A 12152-nucleotide genomic window follows, 5' to 3' on the forward strand; every position below is an offset into this window, starting at 1 on the left:
CAGATAGCCCTACAAATGTGTATCACATTTCATGAAAGGGGTTGCAAGATACTTCCTGTTCAACAACCTGTTTTTTTTCTCTGAACGATATGCCATGAGGATCTTTCAGATCAATAAATATGGCTGTATACGACATGAAAGTACTTTAAAAATAGTTAAAAATGTGGTCATTTAAACAGTTCTTTCAAAATAGTAATTTCCCAATGCGTAAGTGTACTTCAAAATTGTACCAGTATTTTTTTTTTAATTAAAGCCTAATACAAGACTGGGAAAATAAGAAACTTCATTCCTGTTCTAAATCAGTGTAAAAGTATAAATGACTTATACCCGATGAAAGTATCTTATTTCAAACATGTCAAATTCTGAAGGTGAGGAGACAGCACTCTTACCTGTTTCAACACATCTAATATAAGCTCATTAAAGACTTCATTAATCGCCATGGACACTGTCTGCCGATCCATGCCTTTGCTGAACTGTCCATTTCCAATAAGCTCAATCAGTTCCCACACAGAAAGGCCATCTTTACTGTCATCAAAGTTGATTTTATAATGTTCAAACTGTTCTTGCTGCCAACCTCCTCCCATAACTTCTGTAAGTTTCTTAAGCAAGTATTCAATCTGTAAAAAGAAAAATGTAAAAGTATTAATTCCTAGTCAAAAAAAATAACTTTTAAACTTAGGTATGTATCTATGTTATTTGCACTGATACGGTCAACTTAGGAAATTTTCTTTTCTAGTTACAAAAGCATATCTTTAAATAATCATGATATTATCAGGGAGAAAGGTATGGATAAAATGCCATTGGTCCTATATTAACTTTATAGAACAAGTAAAGGAATCAAAAACTGATAACCCTCTAAAAGTATAGTATATCTGTATGCAGAACTAAAGCAAACTGCACACATACAGTATCATACACAAACTAACTGATGTGATTTGATTACTCTCTGTTGGGTAAATATTTCAATATACCAGAACACTGATCTTACTGAACTAATATGCAAGTACTAAGTGAAATAAGCATCTCAAAGTAGTATGTACAAGTTAGTCCTCAATTTACAAATTTTCCACATAAGCCAATTATTTGAAAGTTATGATGCTTCCTCCCATTATAACATTGACAATGCTGGCAACAATGGCTGAATTCCTAGTCCGGGCTAGAAAAGTTTATTAAATCCTGAAACACACACCTGAAACAGTAGAAAATGTTGCTATTGAAATAGCAGCAGGTGAACAAAACAGTGAGGCAGTAATACTCACTGAATGAAAAATCGGTATCTTACTTTCTGGAAAGCCTAGATTTCCTACAGCACTCTTGAATTCACCATGTCCAAAAATGAATGAATCACCTCAACCTTCCAAATGGCTCCCCCTTCTATTATAGATTTCAGCTGCGAACAACACCATTCACCCATGCCAATCCTTGTTCCCCACTCCTTTATACCAAGTCAGTGATAAAAACCTACTGTTTTCACTTCCCTAGATCAGTGTTTTTCAAACTGTAGGTTATGACCCAATATAAAACCAATGTATTAGGTAGTAAACACCATTTTCCTTAATGGAATGAAAATATTTGAGTTCACCTACATTAAAAACAAATGTTTTGTGATAAGTTTGGCATTGTGGGTGTGTCTATGTGTGCTGGGTCATGAAATAAAACACTTATCTTCCTATGGATTACAGTCAAAAGAGAATGAAAAACTTTGTCCCAGCAGTTCTCAAATCCATCCCCTCCTACTCCATCTTCCTTTGTTCAGGCCTCCCAATTGGTATCCTTGACTCCAGCATTGCTCCCTTGCATCTATATTCTGCTAGAGAGATTTTTCTAAAACACAAGCTGAGCCTGTCACCTCCCTCTTTAAATCCTGTCCTGGCTCTCTATCACCTCAAAGATAAAGACCAAGCTCTTCTGTGGCCCTTGGTGAGCACCACCCTCCCAGCCCCACCCCGGCTTACTATCTATCTCTAACAACGTTTTCCACTTATGCCCACTGCAGATTTTACACTTCACCATACCAGATTAGAGGTCTCAAGCTTATTCTGCAAAGGATTAGGTAGTAAATGTTTGAGGCTTTGTGCATCTCTATTAAAGTTACTCTTTGTTTGGATTAGGTTTTTGTTTGTTTGTTTGTTTGTTTTATGCTTTAAAAATGTAAAAACTAGGGCAGCTGGGTGGCTCAGTTTTTAAGCGTCAGCTCAGGTCATTATCCCAGACTCCTAGGATCGAGCCCCTCGTTGGGCTCCCTGCTCCAAGGGAAGCCTGTTTCTCCCTCTCCCTCTCCCACTCCCCCTGCTTGTGTTCCCTCTCTCGCTGTGTCTCTCTGTGTCAAATAAATAAAATCTTTAAAAACATGTAAAAACTATTCTTAGCACATGGGCTGTACAAAAATAGGCTATGGGTTAGATTCAGCAATGAGCCATAGTTTGCCAACACCCGCCATAGATTATAAAGAGTATACCAATTTAACACACTTTTTTATGCTTCTATGCCTTTCCCCACGCTGTCCTCTCTGTTTTGAATACCTCTCCTCATTTCTCTACCTGGCTAACTGGTATTCGTTCAAAATCTGTATTGTCTAGGCTATTCCTACTTCAAGTGAGGTGTGTGGAACAGCAGCATTGGCATCACTTAGAAGCCTTAGAAATGAAGAATCTTGGACCCTACCAAAGACCCAAAAATCAAAATCTGCATTACAATAAGAACCCTAGGTACTTCCACATGCACATTAAAGTCTGAGAAGCACTGCTCTAGGAAAACTGCTCTGACCAAACCTAATTCAGGTCAGGTGGTCTTCTCTGTCACTGCACTTAGCATACAGTACTGAAATCACCTCTTTACTCATTTTCTTCCCTACATTTTCTGAATTCTTTATACAAGGGACCATGTCCCACCCATCTTTGAATCTCCAGAAATCAGCACCATACCTAGAATGTGGTAGAGCTCAATTAACATTTACCAAACTGAAATAAACTAAGCTAAGCCTCAATTTTTTCATCTATGAAACGGACATAGTAACACTTATCATATAGAACTACTACGGGGATAAAACGAGACAAGTTGATTATTTTGCATAGTGTCTGACACAGTGTGTACTCCATCAACGTTACTTCCTTTTGTACTGAGTGAGTGGGGTATTATACAAACATTTAAAATTACATTTTATGAACAGACCCATAACCACTAAGGAAATTGAAGCAGTCATCAAAAATCTCCCAACAAACAAGAGCCCAGGGCCAGATGGCTTCCCAGGGGAATTCTACCAAACATTTAAAGAAGAATTAATACCTATTCTTCTGAAACTGTTCCAAAAAATAGAAATGGAAGGAAAATTTCCAAACTCATTTTATGAGGCCAACATTACCTTGATCCCAATATCAGACAAAGACCCCATCAAAAAGGAGAATTACAGACCAATATCCCTGGATATTGGATGGATATATAACATGGATATATATAACATGGATGCAAAAATTCTCACCAAAATACTAGCCAATAGGATCCAACAGTACATTAAAAGGATTATTCACCACGACCAAGTGGGATTTATTCCTGGGCTGCAAGGTTGGTCCAACATCCACAAATCAATCAATGTGATACAATACATTAATAAAAGAAAGAACAAGAATCATATGATCCTCTCAATAGATGCAGTAAAAGCATTTGACAAAGTACAGCATCCTTTCTTGATTAAAACTCTTCAGAATGTAGGGATAGAGGGTACATACCTCAATATCATAAAAGCCATCTATGAAAAACCCACAGTGAATATCAGTCTCAATGGGGAAAAAATGAGAGCTTTCCCCCTAAGGTCAGGAACACAGCAGGGATGTCCACTATCACCACTGCTATTCAACATAGTATTAGAAGTCCTAGCCACAGCAATCAGACAACAGAAAGAAATAAAAGGCATCCGAATCAGCAAAGAAGAAGTCAAACTCTCACTCTCTGCAGATGATATGATACTTTATGTGGAAAACCCAAAAGACTCCACCCCAAAACTGCTAGAACTCATACAGGAATTCAGTAAAGTGGCAGGACATAAAATCAATGCACAGAAATCAGTTGCATTTATATACACCACCAACAAGACAGAAGAAAGAGAAATTAAGGAGTTGATCCCATTTACAACTGCACCCAAAACCATAAGATACCTAGGACTAAATCTAACCAAAGAGGCAAAGGATCTGTACTCAGAAAACTATAAAATACTCATGAAAGAAACTGAGGAAGACACAAAGAAATGGAAAAACATTCCATGCTCATGGATTGGAAGAACAAATATTGTGAAGATGTCAATGCTACCTAGAGCAATCTACACATTCGATGCAATCCCTATCAAAATACCATCTACATTTTTCAAAGAAATGGAACAAATAATCCTAAAATTTGTATGGAACCAGAAAAGATCACAATTCCGGACTTCCAGCTCTATTACAAAGCTGTCATCATCAAGACAGTATGGTACTGGCACAAAAACAGACACATAGATAATGGAACAGAACAGAGAGCCCAGAAATGGACCCTCAACTCTATGGTCAACTCATCTTCGACAAAGCAGGAAAGGATGTCCAATGGAAAAAAGACAGTCTCTTCAACAAATGGTGTTGGGAAAATTGGACAGCCACATGCAGAAGAATGAAACTGAACCATTTCCTTACACCACACACAAAAATAGACTCAAAATGGTTGAAAGCCCTAAATGTGAGACAGGAGCCCATCAAAATCCTAGAGGAGAACACAGACAGCAACCTCTTCGACCCCAGCCGCAGCAACTACTTCCTAGAAACATCGCCAAAGGCAAGGGAAACAAGGGCAAAAATGAACTATTGGGACTTCATCAAGATAAAAAGCTTTTGCACAGCAAAGGAAACAGTCAACAAAACCAAAAGACAACCGACAGAATGGGAGAAGATATTTGCAAATGACATATCAGATAAAGGGCTGGTATCCAAAATCTATAAAGAACTTATCAAACTCAACACCCAAAAAACAAAGAATCCAATCAAGAAATGGGCAGAAGACATGAACAGACATTTTTCCAAAGAAGACATCCAGATGGCCAACAGACACATGAAAAAGTGCTCAACATCGCTCGGCATGAGGGAAATCCAAATCAAAACCTCAATGAGATACCACCTCACACCAGTCAGAATGGCTAAAATTAACAAGTCAGGAAACGCCAGATGTTGGCGAGGATGTGGAGAAAGGGGAACCCTGCTACGCTGTTGGTGGGAATGCAAGCTGGTGCAGCCACTCTGGAAAACAGTATGGAGGTTCCTCAAAAAATTGAAAATAGAGCTACCCTACGATCCAGCAATTGCACTACTGGGTATTTACCCCAAAGAAATGTAGTGATCCAAAGGGGTACATGCACCCCAATGTTTATAGCAGCAATGTCCACAAAAGCCAAACTATGGAAAGAGCCAAGATGTCCAACAACAGATGAATGGATAAAGAAGATGTGGTGTGTATATATAAATATATATTTATATATACACACAATAGAATATTATGCAGCCATCAAAAAAATGAAATCTTGCCATTTGCAATGACGTGGATGGAACTAGAGGGTATTATGCTGAGCTAAATAAGTCAATCAGAGAAAGACATGTATCACATGATCTCACTGATATGAGGAATTCTTAATCTCAGGAAACAAACTGAGGGTTGCTGGAGTAGTGGGGGTGGGAGGGATGGGGTGGCTGGGTGATGGACATTGGGGAGGGTATGTGCTATGGTGAGCGCTGTGAATTGTGTGAGACTAATGAATCACAGACCTGTACCTCTGAAACAAATAATACGTTATATGTTAAAAAAAGAAGATAGTAAGGGGCACCTGGGTGGCTCAGTCGTTAAGCGTCTGCCTTCAGCTCGGGTCATGATCCCAGGGTCCTGGGATCGAGCCCCGCATCGGGCTCCCTGCTCAGCGGGAAGCCTGCTTCTCCCTCTCCCACTCCCCCTGCTTGTGTTCCCTCTCTCGCTGTATCTCTCTCTGTCAAATAAATAAAATCTTAAAAAAAAAAAAAAAAAAAGATAGTAAGAAGGGAAAAATGAAGGCGGGGAAATCGGAGGGGGAGACGAACCATGAAAGACTATGGACTCTGAGAAACAAACTGAGGGTTCTAGAGGGGAGGGGCGTGGGGGGATGGGTTAGCCTGGTGATGGGTATTAAAGAGGGCACATATTGAATGGAGCACTGGGTGTTAGACACAAACAATGAATCATGGAACACTACATCAAAAACTAATGATGTAATGTATGGTGATTAACATAACATAATAAAATAAAACTTAAAAAAAATAATAAATAAATACCTTTCTAAAAAATAATAAAAATAAAATTACATTTTAGAAAGCATTTATGAAATAACAAAGAAGAATGCAAAATTAAATTTACCTATAATTTCCACTGCATAAAGATTACACAAATATTTTGACAAATACTAGAGGAAAACACAGAAACAGTAAGTCTAATTTGTTACAGATAAGACTGTGAGTTAATTTTTCTTTCTCTCCTTTGCACTTCCAATAATTTGGTTATAATGATGTCTGTGAAATAACATATTTTAGCAGAGAAAGAATGCCAGCAATAGCAAAAATATGCTTGCAAAGAAATGTACATCCACAAAATATCATAAAGTCAAAAATGTCAAGAGTTCTATGGATTTAATTTGATGTAATACTATAAAGTCCTCTAGTATGGAAATGATCTTCTCTCCTAAATCTAGCATATGGTCGGTAGTCAACAAATATTTACTTGCTGGAGAAAAACACACTTAAGACTTTCCTTTCTCTTGTTGGAGATAAATCATGTACTGTTAAGCTTAACAGATATTATCTTCTTGGCTTTTAAACAGAAGTAGCAGGGATTGGGGTGGAGAGTGCTGGCTGGCTCAGTCTGTAGAGCATGTGACTCCTGATCTCAGGTCGTGAGTTCAAGCCCCATGTTGGGTAGAGCTTACTTTAAAAAAAAAAAAAAAAAAAAGAACAATTTCATTGTGCCTCGCTGGCGCAGTTGGTGGAGCATGCAACTCTTAATCTTGGGGTTTTGAGTTCAAGCCCCACGTTGGGTGTAGTGATTTCCTAAAAATAAAATCTTTTAAAAAAGAAGACAAAGTAACAGGGATAGTCAGTGGAGGAGAAAGAAAGAAAATGGTCAAGAAGAGAGAGAAAGAGAAGAGGAGAGAATGGGGCAGAAAAGAAAAGGAAGAAAGACTAAATACAAGAAGAGATTAAAGAGAGACAAGAGAGAAAAAGAAAGTCAAAAAGGACATTAAGATAAATAAATGCCCAAAGTAAAATATCTTAGAGGCATTAACATGTACAGAAGTTCAGTCTCCATAATGCAGCAAAAAGAAGGGCCCATGCCATCTGATCACAGCTCGGGACAAAGGTAGGGCAAGCACAACTAGAAGTTTTAGTATATGTGCTGCCGAAGCGAGCACAACTAGAAGTTTTAGTAGTAAGGCCAGCAGAAGACACGTATATGCATATGGTCACGTGCACAGGCGTGACAAAAAATGGTGCGACCGAATGACCATTCATACTACTAGTCAGGAAACAGCCTCAGCTTTTCCTCACCTACCCCTGTGAATACACCCAAGTCCCTCCCACTCCAAGCTTCAGTTCCTCTGGTATCTGGAATGGTCTTTTATAATGTTAGTAACCCAGAGAGCCTCTTAGCACCAAACTCAGCCCTAGAGGCAGCTTCCCAGGCTCATCCTGAACCTTTCTGAAGGTGTACTCCCAAAGCCTTCTGAGTTTGTCATCAGCACCGAGCATCCGCTCAGCATTCCCAGGGACTGTCCCAGGCAAATTATCTAGATTCATTTCCTGCTGACTTTCAACACAATCATACACTTATCATTAGCAAATAACTGAAGGGCCTCCTAATTCATTATACTGGGCGAGGGAGAGACAAACATTCCCATTCTCAACTATTCAATCATACTAAATAATAAATCACGTGCTGCCGTGTTAGTCTCGAGTGGCCTGCATCAATTCTAAGAGCTCATTCAGTTTCAGGAAGCAGCTTACTTCCTCCTTCCAAGCAAGTTTCACCAAAAATAACAAAGAATAAACTTTCAGGCTGCATGTGATTTTCGAGGCCTTTGGCTCCAAAAATTATTTTGTTAAAAGTTCTTTCCCTGTCATCATTAAAAAGGGCCTTTATTGGCTTAACAACAATTCAGGTTTTATTTCACTAAGAGTCTCTTAAAACTATTTCAGGTTTGATATTTAATTGCATCAAAGCCATTCCTCCAAATAAGCCCACAACAGACACATCCTGTTTTGTTCTTGGCTCTGTGGAAAATGAATGCTAATGAAAAAACTATACTGACACACATTTCCAGGAATATCATTTGACAAAAATTATAGAACCATCTTAAATGGGAACATACTGTACCTTGACTTCTGCGTGTTAACTCACTTACATATTTAATATTTTTGACACTACTTTCTAGGTGATGGGAAACTGAGTCAAAAGCAAACATTTATAGGGCACCTGGGTGGCTCAGTTGGTTGGGCAGCTGCCTTCGGCTCAGGTCATGATCCTGGAGTCCCGGGATTGAGTCCCACATCGGGCTCCCTGCTCGGCAGGGAGTCTGCTTCTCCCTCTGACCCTCCCCCCCTCATGCTCTCTCTATCTCATTCTCTCTCTCAATAAATAAAATCTTAAAAAAAAAAAAAGCAAACATTTATTCAACTTATATCATTCATATAACTCCCACTGTTTCTTATATCTTTTATAGTATTAATTGAAGCTAGAGAATAAAATCTTAGTTAAAAACATTCTGGACTTAAAATACAAATAATCACTATGGTAGATGAATGATTAGAAACATAAAAATCACCTTAAATGTATAAAGCCTAAAAACTGTTGGTAAGATTACAAATTAAATTCATAGATACACTCGTGACAAATTGAGACATTACATTTCAAATTTTATTTTAAAATGTACCTGCCTTTACATTAAATTTTATTAAAATCTCTAAGTTTAAAACTACTTCAAAATATGGGTTTTTTTAAATGTTATTAAAGTATTTAGGAAGGAGGCAAAATGTAACAAACAATGGCCACCTTAAGAAATATTATGACTCTAGTATTTTCCATAAAATAGTGTGACCTTGAGTTTACAGTGGTTGGCCCAAGGACAGAAGATGTGCTAAGAGCTTAATAAATACAAAGCCGTACATTTTAAACCTCAGGAGGCTGATTCAGCAACCGGACAAAGCAATTCCACATAAATCTGTCCCAGTGATTCCTTCTTTCCCCACACAAGTACTCCCAGCCACAGAGAAATTCTACATGTAAGCAGAAGAAATGCTGAAGGATTTAGGGATGTCAAAACAGAGTAGGTCCAAACAAGAACATGACAAGGTATGCTGCCTGCCTATTCTAAACAAGTCAAAGAGGCTATTCCCTTCTCAAATGAGATTAATTTGTTTAGAAAGAGGACCAAAAAAAAAAAAAAAATTAAACATTCTAACAGCTTGTTTTTTTTCCTAAATGAATAAAATAATATATAAATTTAATTTAGACAAATAAAGAATTATATTTTATATAAATAAATACTACATAGCATCTGGTAAAAATAAATAAAAGAAAAGAACAGGGGACCAAAGACGTTCCGATCAGCCCACAAAGATGAAGGTAGGCATATTGTGGAGTCTTGGTGGGGCCCTAGGGTACAGGAAAGGTTAGGATCATGGCACACCACAAGGCTCACATGGGTCCCAGTTCTTCGGGCCACCTGGGGCATAAATCTTTTGAGTTTCTTAGGCAAAGCAGTCAGGAAGTTGGTGCTGGCCGGCTCCCTTCACAGCCTGTGGCTCAACAATGATTTAAAACCAATGACAAGTCCTCCACATCACGCAAGTGCTGCCTTCAGGAATAAGGTAAGTTTCCTTACTAATTTCTTTTTTTTTTTTAAGATTTTATTTATTTGACAGAGAGACGCAGCAAGAGAGAGAACACAAGCAGGGTAAGTGGGAGAGAGAGAAGCAGGCTTCCCGCCGAGCAGAGCCCGATGTGGGGCTCGATCCCAGGACCCTGGGATCATGACCTGAGCCAAAGGCAGATGCCTAACGACTGAGCCACCCAGGCACCCCTACTTACTAATTTCTAATACTGAAATCAGGACAAGATCACTTTCAAGTCCACCAGGAATATTTTAGTGATGGAAACAACCCAAACATCACAAGTTCACAGTTAAGAGACCCACCCCACCTCCAGTTCCAAAGAAAACACAAATAAATTTAGAACACAGAGTAACTACAAAATGTCTTAAAAGACAATACTGGAAGTTTTATTAGCATAATTCTTCCAAGCAACAGCTACGTTTTTAAAATGCCATCAGTACATCTTTTTCAACACCTATCAATATTCCATTCCCTTCTATATTTCTCTGTATTAAGCTAGACAACTTTGATGTGCAAGACTCTATAGCACATTTTATTCTTTATGTCTCCTTTAACATACATGCACTATTACATCATTATTGTTACTAAGCACTAAGAAACTGTTCCCACCACTACAGTTAAACTGTGTTCTACTTGATTACCAACGACCACCTAATTGGTAAATCCAAGGGCAACTTCTCACTTATCACCCTCTAATTTTTCTGCAACATCTAATGCCAGTAACTACTTTCCTGCTTCTTAGAACTTTTCTTTCTTTGGCACCCATGACTCAACACTCTCCCAGTTCTCTTCCTACCTTATAGACTATTCAATTCAGCTTCCTGTACCAAATCTACTTCCTCTTCCTGCTACAGAAACAGTCCCCAAAGTTCTGTCCTCAGCCCTCACTTCTCCCACAACAGTTTCTTCCTCCCTGATCTAATCTACTTCCATGGCTTCCCCACCTCTGTCTCCAGTCCCGGCCTCTCACAAGCCCTAGATGTGCACTTCCAGTTGAATACAGTTCAGCTCCACAAATATGTTCCACCTAAAATACCAATATACCCAACCCTTCATCAGGCACCATATCCGCATCTTATTCATCATCTAATCATTCATTCATACATGCATGCACACACACACACACATATACACACTGTCAGTGAGCACTTATGGGGCGAGACGCTATATTAAATGTTTCACGTCATCAACTATTTTAGTCCTCACAAGAGTCCAATAAATGAAATAGTTATCCCCACTTTACAGATGAGGAAACCCAAACAAAGAGATTAAGTAATCTCTTCAAGATCACATAGTTAAAAAGTGGTAGAGTCGGGATTTAAACCAGGCAGTCTGATTTCAAAGACCGTGCTTTGTTTTTTTTTTTTTAAGATTTTATTTATTTATTTGACAGAGAAAGAGACAGCGAGAGAGGGAACACAAACGGGGGAGTGGGAGAGGGAGAAGCAGACTCCCCGCTAAGTGGGGAGCCCAACATGGGGCTCAATCCCAGGACCCTGGGATCAAGACCTGAGCCAAAGACAGATGCTTAACAACTGAGCCACCCAGGCGCCCCATCAAAGATCATGCTTTAAACAACCACGCTATATTACCTCCTGATCAGCCGAAGGCCTGAAACCTGTCCATAGTCAGGCATTATGAACTTAGTCCTGTCACCTCCGGATCTCTCCCATCTGACCTTCTTTTCCATTCTCACTGACATTACTATACTTCAGTCCTCAAATACCACTTATCTTCTCTCAACTTCCCATCTCCCATCTCTTCATATTTCATCTATTTACTTGTCACTCTCTTGCTTAAAAATCATCAGTGGCTCATAGTTCCCCACTGCCTACAGGATAAAGTCAAAACTCTTTCTAGCCTCAGGGCGCCTGGGTGGCTCAGTCGTTAGGCGTCTGCCTTCGGCTCGGGTCATGATCCCAGGGCCTGGGATCAAGTCCCACATCGGGCTCCCTGCTCAGTGGGAAGCCTGCTTCTCCCTCTCCCACTCCCCCTGCTTGTGTTCCCTCTCACTGTCTCTCTAAAAAAAAAAAAAAACAACTCTTTCTAGCCTCACCTACTACCACTCCTCTTCAGAGCCATCATGTTCCAGGTAGAAAGGGCATGTGTCATTCTTTTTGACTGCCTAGCATCTAATCCCCTTCTTATGTCTAGACAATTCCCTACCTCCCAATATAGAAGCTAAAAATGCAAATGGATCCTTTACAGGCCTCCTTTGCAGCTACTTCA

At 39.2% G+C, this 12152-nt stretch overlaps 1 protein-coding gene across 3 annotated transcripts in view; it reads right to left on the minus strand.

Moving 5' to 3' along the window:
* SWAP70 (switching B cell complex subunit SWAP70) overlaps nt 1-12152 on the minus strand; it is an 82180-nt gene that overhangs the window by 25596 nt on the left and 44432 nt on the right. For all 3 annotated transcript variants that reach the window (XM_021685299.1, XM_044919314.1, XM_021685300.2), the window contains one exon: nt 390-617. In XM_021685299.1, coding sequence (XP_021540974.1) covers nt 390-617 — 228 coding nt within the window. The remainder of the gene's footprint in view (nt 1-389; nt 618-12152) is intronic.

This window comes from Neomonachus schauinslandi, chromosome 11, assembly GCF_002201575.2.
Source record: "Neomonachus schauinslandi chromosome 11, ASM220157v2, whole genome shotgun sequence".
Classification (NCBI taxonomy): Eukaryota; Metazoa; Chordata; class Mammalia; order Carnivora; family Phocidae; genus Neomonachus; species Neomonachus schauinslandi.